The sequence below is a fragment of the Leptidea sinapis genome, chromosome 11 (assembly GCF_905404315.1).
Source record: "Leptidea sinapis chromosome 11, ilLepSina1.1, whole genome shotgun sequence".
In the NCBI taxonomy this organism is placed as follows: Eukaryota; Metazoa; Arthropoda; class Insecta; order Lepidoptera; family Pieridae; genus Leptidea; species Leptidea sinapis.
This window is the reverse complement of record NC_066275.1, coordinates 5,358,534-5,380,935: the sequence shown is the minus strand read 5'-3', so window position 1 is coordinate 5,380,935 and position 22,402 is coordinate 5,358,534. Positions and strand designations below refer to the sequence as shown.

General features: G+C 35.3%; 1 protein-coding gene across 44 annotated transcripts in view; it reads left to right on the top strand.

Moving 5' to 3' along the window:
• The window catches only part of LOC126966718 (modifier of mdg4-like), a 341,756-nt gene that overhangs the window by 35,844 nt on the left and 283,510 nt on the right, over positions 1–22,402 (top strand). Inside the window, exon 5 of one of the 44 annotated variants that reach the window (XM_050810935.1) lies at positions 21,661–22,380. The exons of 41 other annotated variants lie outside the window; for them this stretch is intronic. In XM_050810935.1, coding sequence (XP_050666892.1) covers positions 21,661–21,953 — 293 coding nt within the window. In that variant the 3' untranslated portion in view covers positions 21,954–22,380. Of the gene's footprint in view, positions 1–13,663; positions 14,049–19,510; positions 19,938–21,660; positions 22,381–22,402 lie in introns of those variants that run through there. 2 more of the 44 variants (XM_050810959.1, XM_050810937.1) reach the window with 2 other exon arrangements.

Below are 22,402 nucleotides of genomic sequence, written 5' to 3'. Positions count from 1 at the left end.
AGCAAAACTGCACTACTACTACACACACATCACTAACTAACATCTGTAAAACTAGCACATATGAACATTTTAAATTTAGTCTCGCCGTAATGAGGATAGTGTTTGTCCTTTACGCTAGTATACTAAGTTTATAAGTATACTAAGTTATGCCGATCTTGCTCCACTTTTTTAAAAACGGCGTCTAGGCTACTCTTACTGACAATGCATTGACTTGCAATGTCTTTATGCGTCACAATTTTCAAAGATTGCTTCCTTCTTGTAATAAAATTTTAAAATATAGTATAGATTAACTCATTTTAACAGGAAGATAAATAATCATAACATTATTAAAACCAGCCACAAACAAATAGTATACAACCAATAAAAGATAATCTTACAAGTTTGTACATACTATATGTACGAATCTGTGTGTGAATGTCTCCATGGGAGATTTAGTTAGTGGTTGACTCGATATCAGCGTGTCATTAAGAGCAGGTCATGTCTTCTAAAACTGATATTTTTTTCATTTCCAATGGGTTCATTCTGGGCACGACTAGGAACAGACTTCAGCTGTTATTATCATCATTCATTATTTATTAGCACGTCCGGACGTTGACATCCAGCCGAGCTTGAGAAGTTTGTGCCTTGTGACCGGGTGTAGAGTCTTACTGGAAAGTCAAAGGTACATTTTTAATCAACGTATTGAAATGATCTTAGACGGTCTGGCTAAAGTCCTCCATTTTCACAAAAATGCAGCTTCACCCCTTGATAACAGCCAAAGCAAACGTTGCACTGTTTGACCACGTATTAAGCTCTTTTAGAGCTATGAGCGAATATAGTAGAGCGTTGTAGTACTCTTAATTTTTTTTATTAGTTGAAAGGATTTTAAGGAATTCTTTTTATGGGGCCACTCTCTTTAATTGTAGGGATTGATTTAGAACATATCCTGTATGTCGACCATAAGCATAGCTTCTGGGCATTTTTCTAATATGGATTTCAGAGAATTCTGGCGTTAGCAGGGGGGGCACAACTAGCATGTATGCAATGCTTGAAATTAGTTCGATAGGTAGTTTGAAATGTACAGCAATTTATAGCCGATTTACAAATAAGGCTTTATGCTTGGTCAGTAAAAACTTATTTAAGCGCGACGAACGCTTTATTTTGTGCGTATAGATTGTAGAACATAGACTTACAGCATGATAGCGTATAGACTAAGAAAGCGTACGGGAGAGAAGAATATCTTTACCGGAGATACAGCAAGATAGAAAAGTTTAGTGAATCTATTGGTTAGCTCATCCCTGCGCTAGTGTATTCTAACAGCCGTCCTCAATATTCAGTCTATCTCCGGTTATGGCCTACTTGAGATAAGAATCGTAACTATCGCTGACTTTTCTGTCCCAATAAACTTATCGACGATAACTCACCTTATCCGTACACGCTGTCTGTCAATGGGAAGACTTATAGCTTACCAGCGATAGAAGTTTGTGTGGAAATTTCAATTCACGCGTCCCAATATAAGGCGATAAGAATGACTTATCGGGTATATTGGGACAGCTTCAGATTATTGACAGCTAATTACTGAGAGTAGAAGGTAGTAAATTATCTCTGTCTGTAGATAGTATATTGGGAACGGCCGTAAGTGTATGGCATAGAATGACGCTGTCTAGATCATCCAGACAAACATTACAATAATAATATATTAAATTATAAATGTGTACATTTTGTATTAATAACAAAGTTCTAGTATTTCGTTTTACCTCGACTTGTTAAAGTTTTCACTTCTGTCATGCGGTTAAATTGTTTGTTTCTTAGGTTAGACCTTCATTTATCACTTGTCATTTTGTTAGTGTTGAGTTAATGTCCAGGTGATCCTCCTCACTAGTAGTAAGCCGAGTTTGTTTCATTTACCTTAATTAAGTAAAGTCATTTCAAGGACTAGTGCTCAACTCGAGTTGCGGGGAATAACCACATTATGTACGCCTTTTTTTAAGTGCTTTTCTGTGTCCAAGCCCTTTTGAGTGTACAGTGTTTGGTAGAGCAAGCTGGCTCTGTGCGATTTGGTTAACTTTACACAAAAACTTTGAATTGCTTCTTCGCCTTGTGCAACAACATACCTACTTTAGAAATAGCGGGAATGTTCCAGCGCCTTTGGGATTGAGGAAACGACTATAGTCTTTGTATCACCTCAATAATTAATAATTATTACATAAACAACATAAATATTTAATGATACAGTGTAATGCGAGACGAAAAACAAGACGGAACGTTAGCCGCATGTGAAACAATTCAATTTAGGCAAAAAAAAATACCTGCCTACGTCACATATATATTTTTTTTAAATAAGAGAAAGTGGTGAGGCATCCACCCATGGATGTCCGTACAACAGTGATCAAGAGATGCGCCGCCTTGGCTTGAAGGTCCCTAAGTTGTATCGGGAAAACTACAGCCGGTAATTGATTCCACAAAGTGGTTGTTTGAGACAAGACGTTTCTTGCTCAACGCGCGGTTGTAATGAATTTACTTTTAGTTGTATATATTACAAAGTGCATTTAATTGTTATTATATCTGATATAAAACTTACATTAAATGTACATAATGCCTCTTGGGCCTCTTGCTTGCTAGTGGCGGACCGTCTCGCGGTGGACCGAATTTACTTCCTATTACTGATCTCATTTTCTTAAGTCAAGAATGCGTCTTGCTCTTTGCTTTTTATTAACCTGATTTAATGATTCTAGGTCAATTGCAAGTATCCTATGGGTCTTTATGTATAATCCCCGTTCGATATGATATAGACAGGTCGCCATTTTAGTTACATGAGCCGCCTCTACTAACGTGAGGTTCAGGTATGCACTTTAAAAATCACCTATCAAAAGTACAATTTGCAATATGCCCGAAGCTCGCTGAGTTTTTTGCGTCCGTTCTGCTCAGTCTGTGGCATACTTTTTGGAATGGGTGGTAGTTTTTGAGTTTCAATAAGTTAAGCATAGTAATATTTTGAGTTGTATTTCATTAAAATCACAATAAGTATTGTTTTTTCTGCAAACGTAAAACAGCGTGAGGACTAGAATTTTTCAAGGTTTTTTGTTTTGTTACAACTTCAGTCAGTGAAGTATAACTTGTTGCGGTGCGTGCATTACATATAGTACACACATTTTATACATTGTTGTAGCGCCAATCAGTGAAACTTTCTGTGTAAGTAATGCGGCTTATGAGACTGGCCGCTCATGAACACAGGGAAGGAAGGGCTCTAACACTGGATGTGATGTGAGGCAACGTGCTGTAAAGGGTAGGGTACATGAAAAGAAACTAGCTTATTACATTTATTGTAACTCATAATGCTGAAAGACTACTTGTCTTACGTTCTCGTAAAGGATAAAAAACGTTTCAATGAAATTCTTCGAATAGAAAAATTCACAAAGTTCATATACATTTATTCATCGAAATTTTGAATCTAATGAATGTGTAATATTTAGTTTTTTCATACAAGTATATTTTATATTGAAATTTGGTAAGTAAAGGAAAATATCTACATAGATATTATATTAAATATTAAAAGGGGATTATATATTAAAAGGGCGAGTAACTTGCCGTTAAGTATCTACATGGGGCACCCTAAAAGTTTTGCACTTCTAGCTAATCGGAACTATTTGAATTTTGAATATTATATTTTTTGAAACGTTGCAACCTTCATAGTATTTAAAAAAACCAATTGGCGGGAAATCATTTGTCAATTGTTTTTTATCACCATCCAAGTTCTACGTATACAACGAAAATGGCATTAAGTCGAAAGGATTTTAGAACAACGATTTTTTATGATTTTAATAGTTCTCTCTCTCCGCAAGACTGTGCCGCTCGTCTTCAAAATGCTTTTGGGGTGAGAAGCAACTTGCTTGAGCACCGTGAGGCGATGGTTTACTGAATTTGAGAGAGGTCGGGTTTCTTTACATGACGAATTTCGTGAAGGGCGGCATTCAACTGTCGTCAACAAAAATAATTAAACAACAAACATAATATTTTGATTATAACATATTGTTTTTATACGCAAAACTTTTAGTGTGGCCTACGTATAAGATTTATAGAATCTCGTTGCTATCACGTAACTACTTGATATCATCCCAATAATTTATCGGTCTGTTATATCCTTACTCACTGAGAGGAATGAGTAGGTTTTGTTTATGACACTTTAATATCAAAATATTCCTTGAAGGTCAGGCGTTAAACATTTTAAGAGACGGGGCGGCGATGCTTTCATACATCGGCTTAGTACTGTCCTTTTGTAAAATTAACACGAATTTATTAAATTTTCAAAGAAGTTTTAATGCCAATTAAGATTTCTTCTCATCTTGGAGTTATTTCATTTGAGGGTAGCTAATTTGCTGAAAAGTAAGTTAATTAGCGCAATATTTCCAAGATTAAAATGTAATGTGCCATATAATCTGACAGTCGACCAATTGTCATACAATCTTTTTCGTGTAAATATTATAAAACTGATTTAGATGACTTTGAAATAATTATCGGCAAAGTGCCTCTTGAATCAACTTTAAAATTAAATTACACGCATTGTTTATGCAAGACTTAAAAGGCTTATATATATATAAGCCTTTTATATATATATAAGGGTGAACAATAATGATTATATATATGTATATTAATTATTTTAAAAATTATTGTTTAAGCTATTCATTAACGTTAGTCGGACGAGTTAAGAGATCTGAATTAGCGTCTGAGTCCTCGGTGCTTACTGTCATTATATTAAAATAATCTTGAGTTCCTGGAACGAATGTTCGACCGTACTTCAATATTATTGTCTTAAAATGGATGTTATATTTAAAATAAGATTGATCTTTATTTTATTATATCTAGTGCCTTCATGTTTTTATTTTGACTCGACATTTAAGTAACTAAAAGTACATATTATGTGTTACATTCATGTTGTTGTTATTATGATTTTTGTATGTCTTGATGATGTTATATATTTTACTATGTATCAAATAGATTCAGTATTTTATTTACCACAAGGATTTTTATTATTTTTTATTTCTGAATAGTTCACTATCGTTACATTATATAAAAGAACTAAATAATTTAAAGCTTCAAGTTAGGGTTATATTAAAAAAAAAACAATTTTTCCTTTGCTGTATGAATTTCACAAATTATCAATGCTCCTGTAATTATGTCAGAGACTCATAAAAATACATAAATATATATTTGTCTCTACTGTCTATGTCTATTTACGAGACAAAATGATGCTATGTGTGTGTAAAAAGGGGTGTAAGCCGAAGAGCTATTTGTCCTGCTTTCTGCTGATGAAATCCAGCCTCGCACGACTCAATATATCATCCCCACCCGATGATGAATGCGACGAATGATTATATGCGACGTGTCCCGATGGAAGCTGTGTGTCCAGGCACAACGAAGCTGGTTAATGTGCGGGAGTCGGATACAACATAGATATCTTTATAAGAGTGTTGAGCCACTTTAAAGGCTGAACGATCAACTCCGTATTTTGAGAAAGTACAGGCGTCGTCGTACTCGTCACCTGCGAGGCGGTTCCTACTCCTTGTGAAGGGTTTGTACACAGGTGAGTGCAGTGCACTATGTGTTCCAGCTGCTGGTCCAAACTATGACTGTATCTAGTTCAGTTGTAACTCTCTTTATTGTATATATTCATTTATTATATATTATTTACCTTATTTTCTTGGTCAAGTGTGTCTGTTTTAAAAGTATTGATAAAAAGAGGGAACTTTCAGCCAACTTAAAGCACACAAGAATGTTTGTGATTTCTCTGGTATTTCATTCAAAGGCCAGGTCAAGAGTAAACCCTAAACCGAAGAGCATGTATGAAAGGAATAATGAAAGTGGATGAAGCGAATCAAGTATAATATACGGATCCGTAGCAAGTGAAAAGTAGTGATCTCTGCCTACCCGTGCGAGAAAAAGGCGTGATTATATGTATGTTCATGAGAGATAGGCGAGTTGACACGTAATCTATTAAAGAGGAAAAGTAAACTAAACAAAAGTGATATATATACATAGTAATATAAAATAAACATTTGATTTTACGTACGTATTATAAACACCAATAATAACTTATTATTTATTTTCAGAGGCTTACTTCCTACCGTCTAGAGCAGGCAAATCCGTGTTGATATTCCGCTGCAATAAGTTCTGGGTGAACAACCAATACCGCGACAAGCTGAACTGGGCCTGCCGCGATAAGGACTCGAGGGGATGTCTGTGCAGGGTCCAGACGACGTTGAACGGGAAGTTTGTCCGAGTGAAGGGAGGACACAATCACGAGCCGAATTTCACGCCGTTTAACTTTGATACTCCGAACGAGAAATGTATCAATGAATGGAACCTGGTTAAGAGCACCTAACATTGAACCTTACACCGCGGCCGGCTGAACAAGACCAGTATCGTGGAGGCTTATTAGTGCCTATTAAGTGATCATTTGAATTATGTATTCCATATTATTGGTCATTTGACTTAATCGATATCATCGGTCATTTAGTATTTGACGCATTTAGGTAGTTTAAAAGATCTCTTTAATGAAAACATATTTTTTTATGTATTTAGAATTTTATTTATGTAAAACGGCTTTACTCACGGTTAGTCGGTGTTGGTACCGACTAGATTCGGACCATTCGGAGGGCCTTCATCAGGGTGAGAGTAGTGGGTTCGCGATAACGTATCGTCTCAAACTGACCAAGTCGGTACTGACTCCGACAAACTGTGAGTAAAGCTGTTTTATATAAATAAAGTTTATAATTTCTCACGAAAGTTTTAATAATTTCATTAAGATTCATGATCATGATATCCCACATAATAATAATTCACCTGAATTACATATATATATGACAATAATTTACGTATTTAGAATTTTGATGAACATTTTCGTAATGGTTAGTCAATCAGGAATGTAAACAAGTTGGAGCTTCCCAATATTGCCATAAAATAATTTACAACAGCAAATAAGCGTGGAATCTAGCAACATCGAGCTCCCTAGCAAACTTTTCATTTTTTTTTGGGATAAAATGTATCTTAGTAGTATTTTGATTGTTATATCTCAGACAAGTCCACTCTGAATTTCATCAAATTTAGTTAAAATTTGAAAAGATTCTGATTCACATACGAAGTATCCCAATATATCAACGCTCTTCTCTCCAGAAAACGTGTATCGCTTGGTTTGAGTACATTTATTTATTCTAGAACCTACTCTTGAGGGAGCATGCCTTTTTTAACGCTGCAATTAGACTAACGATCAGCTCTGTATATCTAGCTTCTGAGTCCCGAATCTTGTCAGCAGGGCACTAGTATTGCTGGCTTGTATTACTTCTATTAGAGTTAAGAAACTGAATAAAAAATATTTCAAAGTTATTTAGTAAGTATTTCAAAATTAACTTTTGGGAATTAAACGCAGAAAATGCGTGTACTTAGTACAATATATATTTTGTGTTAAAATCAGCCTCGAACACCGCGACATTTTTATAACCGGAGAGTAATTTTTACATTAATAATTTCGTTTCCTTCAATTTCAAAAATTTAAACAGTCCGCGTCCCTTTGTTTGCTCGTTACTAATTTTCTGACTTTCCTGAACAATTTTGATATACATTCTAAACATAATCACAAAATATTGAGATTGTTATAAAGTAATAATATATATTGTTTTTGGTAAGTACCTATTATTACGGGATATGAAATTGATGTATGTATATAAAACTTTGACACAAAATTAATGTAACTTTGTACCCTCTTTTCAAATACTTGATTTAATTTTAGATAATGTATCTAATCCTACTATTGAGCATTTCAAATATCCTAGTTCGTGGAAGATCTCAATTTCATTCATAAGTTTGGAGTTATTTGCAAAATTATGAATTGTTTTAGAAAAGAAACAAGTAATTAAATTGACAATGTGTATATTTTTTAAATTTCATGTATCGTTGTGACAATAAGCTGATATGCAAAGGGATTTTGTTGAGTTACGTAGTTATATGTATAGCATGAAACGATAATAATTCAAGTAGTAAATAAGGCAGCGTGGTCACTTATTAAATCGCGATACATGCAGGTCTGTACTAAGAAGAATACCCGTATACATTTGTTTAAGATAATTTATTTGATAAATTCAATTTTGATTCACTTATGCTAAATTACAATTTAATTCAATAGGAGTGCAGTCATACCATCAGCAAATAATTGTACATCTGTGCTTAACAGAAATTAACTTGAATTATGAATCGGCTTATAGCACATTACATGACTTTGTGGTAACATCAGATATGTATGAAATTGAAATAGGGTATAATGCCTTAGACATGATCTGTAATGTTGTAATAAAAGGAAATATATTTTTTGATAAAAAAAAATTATTAAATTTAGGTCATTTATTTTTGGTATCAGTTAATTGATTTGCGTTCGTTTTTCAATTAAGGGCGTTCATATATTCATTATTATTATACCTAGTCTGACCGAGAGTTCTGTTACACATTAATATGTTTTTTAAGACGTAATGTAGTAGTCTTAATTAAATTTATATGTATTTATTTATTGAAGTCTCGGCAATAGATAACAAAGAATTATATTCGGAATGGGACTACCTTTGGCTCTAGTGCAGGTTTTTAATCTATCTGGCCTCGAATCTATGGATTTTAACTGTTTTCATGGGAAGTTGAGTCTCTGCTTCTAGAGAATTGTTAAGCGACTGGATGTTGGCGTGTCGTTTAGAGAAGGTAGAATGTTAACACACAGCAGCTTCTTTTTTTGAAAGTACTAAACACGGCAGCAAATTAACAAAACAATAAAATTGTATTGTAAATACCTATCAAGCTAGCTGGTTGCTCATCTTCAGCTCAACATCATCATTTCAGCCGGAAGTCGTCCACTGCTGGACAAAGCCCTACCACAAATATCGCCATTACGATCGGTCCTGAGCTGCCCTCATCCAACCTATTCTCACCTCTCCTCCTCCTCCTCCCAGCACTACGTCTTTCGGTACGTGGTCGCCATTAGCCATCGAGAACTTGTCTGCCCCAACGGCCATCTGTCCTTCCCACTGTCACTTCAGTTTCACAACCAACTGGGCTATCGGTGACTTTCGCTACCTTTGCCTTATAACTTTGCTAGGTCGCTAGGTTAGGTTATCAGGTAATAATCTATCAGGTACATATGAGAGAGTGAGACAGATATGAGGTCGGCGGTCGTCGGTAAACCTCGCGAAAAAATTTAATGTCCTGTAAACTTCGACGAATATTTTTTCTTAATAAATTGCATGAATCTCAGTTCAGTTCGAATATGCAGTCTGAAGAGTGCCTACAAAGGTTTTTAATAGGAATTTAACGTCAGGAAAAACTACCTGGCTGGGCGTCTAATAAAAGCTTGGTTATAGAATAACAGAACCAAATTAAACTTAATTAACTTTAACACTAGTATTATACATAAATTTAGGTTATTATCGAGGTTATTATCCTGTATGGAATGCACGCCCCTGGTTGATGACCACTTGACCATTTGTGAAGCTTCTTTGGAGCTATGGGCGTACACTTTTTCATATTATTGTTATAGTTCTTTTAGACTGAATATTTTTCATAAGTGAAAGGGGTAGTTTTCACCCGTGTATCAGAACAGCAAACGATTTGATCAAGCTTCTGTCTTTAACTGTAGCGATTGATTTAGGGCTGATTGATGATCAGATCTTCTTTGATGATAAGCGAAAAAGTATTAGCGAGAATCATAATTTCTCGATACAAATTTTTCCTAGTGTGTGTTTCCTATGACATGTTGGGAATTGACCGAAAATCCTAACTTTCAAATTTGAATAAAAATCAAATTTGAATAAAAATAAAATTTGAAAGTTTTTAAGCTAAACAATATACCTAGTCTTGCCATAAATACCGAAACAAAGAAAAAAAATTCTTATGAGGCCAGTTATCAATAGAAGCAGTAGATCTTTCCATGGGAAAATCTTCACTGCCAATCGTACGGATTGTTTTAGGGACTCCAAATTATCATGGCTTTAGAGCAAGCCGTACTCTCTAAAACTGACCATAAATCATAATCCAGTGGATTAAGATCGGGTCTAGACGACGGCCAGTCTTCAGCTCTCATGAAGTCCGAAACGTTCATTTCCAATGAAGACTGCGTAGACCGAGCTTTATGAGCCGGTGCCGAGTCTTGCTGGAAGCTTCTTGGTTATAACTATATATTGGAACATGGTGTTGTTAAGGGGCTTCACTACCTTCTCAAGAATGGTATCTTGATACACTTGTGCCGATGTTTTGTTACCTTTTTCACAATAGTATCTTTGCTCCACCAAACCATCGCTGAAGTCGGATAGTGCCTACGTTGCACTCTGTCGACTAATTGGGAAGCTTCCTTCGAGCTTTGAGCATAAATACGGTCATTTTGTTTGTTAAAGTGTTGCTCAATTGTAATTTTTTTTAACCGTAAACAAAATATTTTTGTGACCCAGATCTTTTTCTGTTACAAACAGAGGAGGTCTCATTAATCTTATACTTATCTTATTAATCTTATACTAATCATTAATCAATTATTCTATATTTTAACAATACAAATTTTTATAAATTTAATACGAACGGCTGAAAAATACAAAGATAAAAATTAAACATAATATTATAGCTGTGAAGACGTTATATGAATGTTATCACAAGAAATAAGCGTAAGACGAAAGTAATTGTAGTTTTACATAAGTAGTGTTTCTAATAGTTAGTTAAAATATTTTATATTATTTTAGTTGTCACTAGCATTAAACTAGGCCGGGCCTGTATTTTAATGCAAGTTACTTCCAGATACATTGCTTTTTACAGTTACTTCAATACATAAAAGCGTATATAAGAATTTAACTTATGTTGTATAATTGTATCTATGAATAGCCCGGTACACAAACATTTTAACTAATACCAAGCGTATGGAGGGTTTTAAAAATTTCATTTCAAAGTTAAACATTGTTTTTTAATAGAAAAACTATCGTTGATGATGTTAGGTCACTCTCTAACAATACATAACGTGTGTACATCGTGAATGTTTGGTAAACTCTTGTAATTCTGTTACTAATGTGAAACGCTCCCTACACATGGTGGTATACTTCATCGGTGCACTTGAACAGCGCGGGAGGTGGAGTACATATCAATTAAAATGAACCAGACGTTCACATGATGGTTATTGATACGTCCGAACGTACGTACGAATAAAGAAGGACATACGAGCGTATGGGTCACCTGGTGTTATTTGATCACCGCCCACATTCTCTTGCAACACCAGAGGAATAACAGGAACGTTGCCGGTCTTTAATGAAGGTGTACGCGCTTATTTTTGATGGTACCCATGTCGTATCGACCCGGAAACACCGCACAAGGAATCTCCTTCCACAGGTTTGTAGTACGTGGAAGAAAGCTCATTGAAAACCGCACTGTGGAGGACCGCCACACATCCAGATGGTGGGGATGATATCCTAATTTGTGGCGTATCGTGCGAAGGTTGAATTCGGCGCCAGGAATCAGGTGAAACAGCTCTTCGGAACACGCTCCGTGTTAAATGCGGTAGAAGACACACAATGAACGTCTCTATGCAACGCAAAGTGACCTACGGCTGGACCATTCACAGAGCACTAGGTCCCCGACAATTCGAGCTGCTCTGCGTTGCACGCGATCAAATGGATCAAGCTGATACTGGGGTGCGCCAGATCAGTGGCGCCAGAATACTGCATATATGGCTGGACCTGCGCTTTGTAAAGTGCTAGAATGTGGACCGGCTTGAACTATTGCCGTGCTCTTTATCACGCCCAGTTTCTTCGAAGTCAATTTGGCTTTGCCCTCCAGATGACCACGGAATTGGCAATCTCTCGTGACTTCGAGACCTAGTATTCTGATACTAGGCGAGGCTGTAAGGGAAGTGTTGTCCAAGAGCAGTGATACGACAAATAGGGGTTTTTAGTGGTTAACGCGCAAACTTAGTCTTCTGGGGGTTAAATTGGACAAGATTCAATTGACCCCATTCCGCGACTTTCTCAAGAGAGGACTCGATAGAAGACACAAGTTCTCCCGGCACTGGTTGACAATTTCCCTAGAGAGACCTGCATGGCCCGTGTATGGCATCGTCCGTGCTGTCGTCTGCATAGCAATGTATGTTGGAGGTGTCAACATATCATTTGCAGAAGAAACAGTATGGGAGATAGCCTTGGGGCACTGCAGCGTTAACGGGCTTCGGGTTCGAGCAATAACCTTGGACAACGACCTGTATGCTGCCCCCAGTGAGGAAGCTGGAGGTCCACTCTCGGGAAGCCCAAATGCTGATAGTTTTGAGAGAAGCGCCTGGAGCCATACACGATCGAAGGCCTTCGCTATATCCAGGCTAACTGCCAGGCCGTCCCCCTTGCTTTCGAATGCCGTCGCCCAACGTGTTAGGTATACCAGAAGATCGCCTGCCGACCATGGAGAAAGCCGTACTGTCGGTCATTGATCAACTGGTGACCCTCTAGATATACCAAGAGCTGGCGGTTAATTATGCTCTCTATGATTTTGGAGGCCAGGGAGGTTTGCTGGATCTGAATTATTTGATTAAACTCCCGGCTTCTTCAAACCAACAATAGTGCTTGCACATTATGGCTTCACAGAAAACGGCATTGCTTGCGCTGTGGTATGTACCTAGCCGTCATCCTGTGCAAAGAAGCCTTCCGCTTGTTATAAAAGCTGTTGTCTTTCTTAATACTGGCTGATACAAACATTTGAATCATCAATTACTTTTTATCACTTCCACCGATTCTCAAAGCTTATTATGTTGAGAAGAATCGGTAAAAACTCAACCATGACTTATAAAAACTCGGTTATATCTCAGTTGTAAGTATATATCATCTATATATATATAAGAGAATGTATGTTTGTATGTTCCCTAATAACTTCTAAACTATTCGACCGATCTCAATGAAATCTTTTGTAATAGGTTTGTTGAAGCTCAAGGAAGGTTTACTATTATAGTTTGTCGTGTCACGATCCCACCCACGCATTTACATATATATATATATATATATATATATATATATATATATATGTAAATAAAGTGATGGTTGAACTAGAGAGAATACAATACGGTCATTAAAAATTGTTTTAACATTTTCTTTCCGATACTACAATCAGATTAGAGTTAATAGACGCAGGATAATTAGTTGTGATGAGTAGCAAAATGGTTTAAAACAAACATGGCTGTGTGTGATTTTGTGTAATGATAATATTTTGACTAGTTGAAGTTATTTCATTCCATTGAAAATATTAATAACGATATGAAAAATCATTCCATTGATTAAACAAACCCGGTATTATCAGTATATTTTTTAAACTAGGTATTAAGGAATGGCTCCACTTTAAATTCATTTTCTGTACATTATACATGTATATTATCGTATCCATTTAATGATTTTAGTAATTTAATTTTATGTTGATTCTGCACAATTTTAATTATTTAGCTACCTGAAAGTTTTTTCAATTTTGTATAGAGGTTAAATAAAAATTACCGATAAATATACAATTATGATAAGACTTAACCATTGTGATTGCCATTACAATAAAACACATTTTTAAGTAACATTTTATGTTTTGATTTTATTCACGTTGGGGGGCTTCATACTGTAAATGTATGAAATAGATTTAATAATTGGTCTTATTACAGTCTATTGGACAACTTCAAGGCTGGGCAACCCTTTGCTGGTGTATAAAGGGGAAAGGTTTCGCCGCCGCGGCGCTTCCGTCAATGGCAAGTGTAACTGGCTCTGTATCAAGTCGGACAAGGGCTGCAAATCTAACATCACAACCCTCCACAATATTATTTTGAATATCAAACATCCGCACCAGTTCCATCATCTTCCAAAGAAAAGGATAAGGACTGCGAGAAGGGCGAGAAAGCTCCCGAGGTTATTGTATGTGAAGGCGTTCGATGACTATCTTACTGGTCTGTGATAAATACATTTATAATGCTGTTTTCGAATTCTAGTCGCATTTTTAACAAATGTGGATGTTGTTTATCTTCCAGAATAAAGGTTTCTGTTAGCATTTTATTTTCACGGATTTTTATTATTCCAAATAACTGTGGGTAGAGTATAAAAGTTGTAACTCAAACTAGTAGATATTATACTATTAATGTAACGTAGTAATTCTTTCAATAAGAAAACGATTTTTTTGTGATACAGATGTTAACTTGTAAGTTTTTAGTTGCAGGTTCAGCACCACCTTCAGAAACAAACCCTACGCTCGGCCTGCCATTTCCATTCCCATGCTTCCCTGGGCAATTCAGGTACTGTCTTAGCAAGCGTGGGAAGCCCGCCATAGAAGTAGGTGCGCATCGGTTCTGTTTCAATGGCCGAGCTGCTAGTGGCAAGGTGTGGTGGCGTTGTTCCAGAAACCCGAGGTGTCGAGCTGCAGTCCATACCTTCGGCCTTCGAGTGGTGCAGATGAATAGCGCTCACACTTGTGGCGTTCGGGCTACTCCATTAAGGCCAATGTTTTAAAGCAAACGAAAGTTTCGAGCTTCATTCAGAGCAAATCCAGTGTTTTTTTTTTTATTAAAATGTTGCTTAATTTCGGCTAGAAAATGGATAGTTACAAGCAAAGCAAAACTGAATTTCGTATTATTTTTTGTTTTTAGATATTAACGGTTAAAAAACGTTAAATTTAGTATGCGTATTGAAATAAGTGTATCAAAGCTGGTCTTATTAAAAAAATGAACGAATAATTATTTCGTGATCACCAACAGTAAACCTAAAAGTCAATTTACATGCCACCGGAATAATAATGAAGATGGCACAGTTTGATCTCTATAATAAATTTACCTTAGTACAGATGGTTGACGAGATGCAGATAATGCGGGTATATTTGGAAAGATAAAATTGCTTTTGTGCCTTTTAATTCCGGTGGCAGTACTAACTAGGGTTTAGCATTAAATAATAGGCTTATGTGGGTAAGACTCTGAAGTTACATGCAAATGCAAATTAAATTATAAAATAACCACAAAATTCTCTCTAAAATATAGGAATATTGATGAATTTTATTTACAAGGTGGATGTCATTTATATACGAATCTCTGTTAGTTCTTATTGGCCGTTTGCGACATCCTACTCGTATTTTGGTTGTAAATGCACGAAATGGTGCACAGAAATGGTCCTAATCCACTGGTTAGTAAAGTTAGCATTAACTCAGATCATAGTATATTTTGGAGGAAGTGGTCCTCATTATTTATGCGGCTCCAGTTAAATGCAAATTTAGCATTGTAACCCGTCGATCAAGACCATTTGAGACATAACACGTATTCTACCTCGGGTTGTATGAATTTTAAATCAGTATTTTTATAGATATTTTACTTAATGTGATCAATTTTACCAAAACCACTAGAGTAAAAATAATATACATTATACAAATAGAGTGCATGATATAAATAATAATATTTTATTTAATAGGAACCTTGCTTCTTCCAGTCGATATCTTCCGAGCAACGGTCTTAGTTGTAGTTTGTTGTATAAAGTGATAGTTTTCTTGTAAGCCTAAGTATTTTTATATTACTTTTACATATTTTTTTTTACAATTTTTTCGCTTATATATAAGAATGGAGATCTTCGGCGTCGAGTGATCCTAGTGACAGTAGGGTATTAGGATTGATTTTGTTTGAGTCTTGAGACATTATTTTTCCACTGCATGTGTTTGTGTCCTGACTGTTATTTAAGAAGGGTTTAAGTATGTAATCAATCATCAAGTGTGTTTTGACATTCTCTTCATATTTATACACGAAACAGATAAAATACGTATTACGGATGACATAGTTATACACTTAAACTGTTGAATACTTTTTTCAAACTGATGCTGTTTATTATCTTTGGATGTTATGTATATCAATCTAGGTCTAAAGCCTAGTTCGATCTTTGCTAGTTACTTAGGCGGAGTAGAAGGTATTTAAAACAACCCCGCAACCCAAGAAACTTTCTCATTATGTTTGAATAAACAATCCAATTTAGTTAATCGAATACCGTATATACCTTAATATGGGAACGATTTTTATGATAAAAAAATTAAGGGAAAACATTATGAAGATTCAAGTTTTATAGTAGCATCTTCGTTCCATCGGATAATGCTGATGCATCGCCGATAAGATATGAACAGTGACGCGTGAGGGAGGACGCTACTTGTCTGAGAAACATGAACTATTAATGTGAAGTTTATGTATCAAGTTGCTACATTACTCGCTACTCGACCAAATTACGAGCCTAGTTCGAATAAAATATAAATAAATAAAAAATAAACTTTATTAGTTGGCACTAAACTCGACGCAGTGGAAAAGAAATGTTTGAAAATGTGATTATGAAACGATCGTTTTGTTGTAGAGTTGTTCGAATTGAGTCATTGTCTTGTATACGATATTGATAGGTATTAATGTAATGGTTTGTTGTTGTAAGTGGTTGTATTTATTGGTCTATTGAATTAATCATAATACTCAATGTATACGTTTTAGATTTAAGGTTTTGTTGTAGTGAGATTTTATTTTATTTAACTTTTTATATTGACTGTATACGATTTAAAATATACATGAAGCTACATAAAAAATTGATGCTGGCTTGAAGCTTATTTGTAGAGTCGATGTCTCTTTCACTGTCCTCATTGTGCACTCGAGGAAAACTTAACATAAGCTTTAACATACGTATTTTTTTTTAAGTAATGACAAAGTTTACTGGCGTCATCTACTGACTAGCATCAACTTTTTCATACAACCTCTTTTGTCCTTTGGACTTAGAAGAGGCTATCTCTTCTTAGAATATACCTAACTATTTTGATCGAAGAATATACGTCAAGTTTCCCTTCCCAACATTTCAAATTTCTTGCATAAATTTGTACTATCTATCGACTATCATCTGTTCTCCCAATATGCCTTAACCAATTCAAGATTTTGTCAACTTTAATTCCATATCGGTCTCTCATAACACCATTTACTCAGCATACAATTTTTTATGAGAATTCTCAAAGCCTTGTTGTGGTGACTACAGTCACGGTTATAAATACTCAATCACTATAGGAGTATCCTAAGGTTATAACTTAATATGCTTTGATTTGATTATATTATGTATATTTTTCAAAGTTACTTAAATACGGCTGTACTTACACAAAGAGGGAGAGAAAGAAGTGAATTGTGTTAACCATACAATTATCATACAACATGTATACGATTACTGTATAGTATTATTTTTGAAAGTATTATTTTATGTATTGTGATAAATAATATTAAGTTGGAATGTATGATAGTTACTGGCGGCAGTCGTGCGCAGCTTGTATCCGCAATGTGCGAGTATTACAGTAGGAGCGAACGGTAGTGAAAGATTCACTGTGTTGGTACAAAGAAAAGATTATATCGTGCTGATATCAACTGACTTTTATTTCAATTATGCTTATTAATATAACTCTGGTAAAAAAAGTTATTCAGATAATTTAAATTAATTTACATGATAATTATAATAATATCATGCTGTTCAAACAAAATTTACCATCTTTTTTTAAATCTTTGGTATTCTTTGTTTTTTCATCGTTTTTTTTACAATATCAACTACAAAATAATATATTAACACCTCTTTTCAAATTAAATTCTTTTTATAACTAGATTTTAAAAGTATTCTTTAGCAAACCATATAGACATTCCTAATCTAGGAGTGCAGCCATCTAGATAAGTGAACGTCGAATTATTGCTAGAAATTTATTTAGTGTGTGATGAGAGATATATTATTTTAAATTTGGTTCATTATATTAAATTGTTGGTGTTGTTGTAGGATGGTTTTATATCCGATCTGCTCGAGGAGGTCTACACCTAGTCGTGGATGGACAAATATTTTACGAAGACGGTGGGTCTCACCCGCGCCGCGTCACCTGGAGATGTGCCAGGTCCTATCAGAAAGCTGAAAGGTGTCAAGTTGCTCTGTGCCTGAGGGACGGTCGGTTAGTGTATTACCGCGGTTCTCATAATCACTCCACGACATACAACCCGGCAAAACATGAGTCGAGAAAGATTGAAGTAGACCCCATGGGAAAGTATAAGATCGTCAAGGGCTGTTCGTTTGAGCCACCGTCGACGGCTCCAGCGTCAGTCCTGCCCGTTCCCTGCGCACCTCAAACTGCCATGTTCCTATAGGCTTGGCGCGACCTCCTTGTGCGAGGTCTTCTTAATAGAAGACATTGATTGTCCGCCAGGAGTGTCGCTTCAATTGTTCACGTTCCTTAAAAACACTAATTTATATTTTATGGTCATATTTACTTGTAATGTTTGCCAAAGTTTTTTATTCATTTTTATTATGGCTATATTAATGTGTAATTGTTGTGTCTTATGACGCTAGCCTTGTTCATGCCTTTAGGCTGGTCTTTTAGGGTCTATAGTAAACGTAGAATGGGTGTGCAATATTTTATTCATGATTTTAGATGATGTGTATACAAAGCATAGCTTTAATAGTGTAGCCGTCTTGTTAAAGCTTATATGAAATTCTATTTACACCGCGAGTATAGAGAGCGGCATGACTGATATGAATACTCCATTGTTATATATATATATTCTGTAGTGTGTATTTAGAAGTAGATAAACTTGTAAAGATAATATAGAAGCAATAGTTGCAGCATTAGTGTAGCAACTTCGAGGCACACAAGAGCAGCTACTATCAAATTATTACTTCATATTTTTATTAATGTCCCTCTAGGTTATTATTTTCCTATAAACGTAAAAATTTTAGTATTAAAATACTGAAATTTAGTTACTATTCTATGATATTTATTATAACTTTTTGAGTTGTTAATTTTAATCCTATATTTTTTAAGTCAAAGATTTTGATTCAGCTAAATGAAAGATTGTAAAAAAAAAATATTATCTACTTGCGTACTGAAATAATTCATGATTTTTCTTATTGTTTTATATTTAATTGTGAAAGTGAATTTGCTATTATCATACTATTGATTAATAGTATGTAGTTTTATGTTAATTATGATAAAGATATTCAAATCATTTACATATAAACTAATTTTCTCACAACCGTTATGTTCGGTGTTGAAGATAAGTCTCGTGTTACTTACTATCTCAACGAATAATTAAATAGTCGATTCGATAAAAGCAACGTTTCCATATAACATTATGGTAGAACTTTATGATATAGATGTATAAAGTAAGCCGTGATAAATCTTTAAATACGAATTCTGTACCACCGTTGGCCTGATCTGATTATGCAGTATTTTAGTATACATTTATGAATTTAATTATGTCTTTGATTTTAAACGATTTCATATAATTTCCTGTGAGTTTTATCCTAAGGTTGGCAGATTTTACAACATTCCTCTCAGAAAAAGTATTGCGAACTCTCTTCCTGCTTGCTTTTTAACGTTTTGTGGTATTATTGATTGTTATTATGCTCGAGATTTAAATACTGTTAAAATTATGAAATATGTAGATTATTTTTTTACTTTTTGAAATTCGTTTTATAAAGGTTTTTTTTTGGCTGTTTTTCAACAGTTTTGTTTCCGAGTCCGGCACTACAAGATGATGACCCCTTGCTGAAGATGGGTGGCTTTTGGTACAGATTGGACAGCAGCCACAGAAACAAACGCAGGTGGACTTGTGCTAGAAGCTGCGGGGCCAGAATTCACACTTGCGGGAAGAAAATTGTCTTCTCTGAATTAAGACACCGCTGCAAAAACTATCGTAGAAGTATCTAGTTGGATTCCATTCTCTTTATTAAATTCGCTTTATTTTTAGTATAAATTACAAATTACGTTTGTTAGTACTTGTAACAAGTTTTTGCTCTTGTAGTTTTGCAACATTTTTAAGTTTTAATTTTTTTTTATCAATTATTTTGTAAGATTTAAGTACCTCTATCGTGGTCCGAAACATTAAGTTACTTTTTTTTCCTTTTTTTAATTACATACAAAATTGTTTATTTTATTTTGTTTTATTTCTTTATTTGGCTTAAGAGAAATGATACGTGAGAAAGTCTAGCAGCTCTAGTTAGTATTTTATTTTATATTCATATCATCTGTTTTGCAATTGTTCGTCTTGCTAATCAGTCTCAAACAGTAATTTATGACTTAATAATATGGCGGAAGCTAAATCTATTGAATGTCAATAGTAAAGAAACCTCTTCTATGACTATAACCTTGTATATCCGTATATATGTACAAACATAACAACGTATAATATAATGCTAATACTTTAATGTTTTCAGTAAATGTCATTTACAACAAAAAAGGATATCCGAAGTTAGTTTGCGATGGGTACTTCTATCGTCCGCACAACGCGTACAGAAACCAACCGAAGGTGCTCTGGTACTGTTCCGGTAGAAGTAAGTTCCAGTGCCCGGCCACGCTGAGGACCTACAACCGGGAGCTGGTAGGTGTGAGGGGCGCTCATAACCATTGTCGCTGATTGGTGAAAGCGCGTACGAAGCCTCTACTTTGTACGCGCCTTTAGGATGCTAGCAATATCAAAGAGGAACTAAAAGTGAATCGTCTTGTTCTTACATTGGATATAAATAATTGTGTATTTGAGAATGGAATTTATGCCTATATCTGATGTATATAAAGGCCTAATGCGCGTAAGTCTTTTTTTTTTAACATGCGTGTTGCGTGTAGACGAGCAGAAATGAATTAATGCGAGACTATTCGAAACAAATGCGGTCTTTGTGTTTGCTGTCGCCAATCTTAGGGACTACGCGCACTTATTCAGCTCCTTTCGCGTTTCGCTGAACGATTTTGGTCAAACTTATACAGCTCTGCTTCTATCAGCCGCGTACGGCGTCCTAAGAAAGTTTGCGTGCAAATGATTACGTCAAATCAATGCAGGAACAATACAGGTCGCAACTTGTGGACAAGGAATCGCGAACCATCCCTGTAAAGAGCTGTTCCGCCGCATTCGACGGCGAACAGCGCTGTACGCGGCGGAACAGCGCCGAACGCTCTCTATAGCATTCGCATAATAAAAACATTTATCCTCATTTTATGCTGGTTTGCCGCGAAAGCAGAATGGACGCGGAAAGCTGAATCGACGCGTACACATTCCATACAAAATTGTTGTTTTCTATGGACAAAAGCTGAAAAGAGCTGAATAAGTGCGCGTAGTCCCTTAATGGCCGCTCAAAAGCTATGCGCAAATAATTACCGCGCAGAATGACCTAATCTAATTAGCACTTGCAGTGTACTTCAGATCGATGATAAAGGTAAAATAATGGCTTTGATTAACGAAATATTTAATATAAAAAGTCATAGTAAACTTTATCGTTTATTTTTATTGGATTTTTTTAAGTTGTCTTGTACAAATAATACGTTTATATACATGTTTATAGTGATTCTGTGAATCAGTTAAAGAAGTTGTAGTAGACATAGGTGTAAAAAAGTTTTTATTTATTTGATCTTTTACAATAATTTATGCCATAGTGATATTTTTAAGTAAATGTTTATAAAAATCGAGCTATGTCTTTGTACTTTTACAGATACTTATTGTTTAAATGTACTAATTCAGGTATTTAAACCCGTTTTATCATTTTATTGCTTGTTAAAATAATAAAGCATATTTTTTGTTAAGTGGTCTTTATTTAGTTTTACTTGTGTTATATTTTGTCCGTGTTGTGTTGTTTAATGTGGGTTGTTTACGTTGTCCGCTGGGTTCAGACGAGGTGGCGGCTGTTTACGTGCCTTCAAGAACTGGCAAGTCGCTGCTGCTCCATGACGGGTACACGTTCTACCTGAAGAACCTCCAGTCGCACGGCCGCAAGCAGTGGTACTGCTCCTCGAGGGACATGGCCGGCTGCAGGGCAGACATCATCACGGCTCCCTCGAGCTTCGGCAGTGGCGACATCCTGTTCTTGGTGCGAGGACGACACATACACGGCCCTCCAAATTATTATTATACTCCCGATGGCAAGTATGTGAGGCGGAAAGACGCTTATCATAGGTATAGGTAGCAAATTGCTCGCGTTTTTTTTCTTAAATACTTCAGGGTTTGGTGGAAAAGTTTTGGTAGTGTTTTTATTTTTAATTTTGTAATGACAAAATTGTGTAGCAATATTTTTTTAAATATTTTGTACTCAAAGCTCTTTTGGCTTTTTTTCTATATTTTTTTTATTTTTTGAATGGACCAGATCACGTAAAACATCCAGAGCGTTTAACATGTTATACTCGTCTACGATTTTTTTTGCGGTAAATTCTGTGTGTTGTTATTTGTTGTTGTATAAGGAACAATGAATATATATAATTTTAATTCGATGAATATCAAAACGTTACGTTCAAGTTAGAATATTTTTATTTATGTTAGAGTTAATACGTATGCGTCACGTAATTCGAAACTAACAGCAATGTTAAACAAAGTATCCATTAAAAATGTATACATGACGAATTGTGTTTTAATGATGAC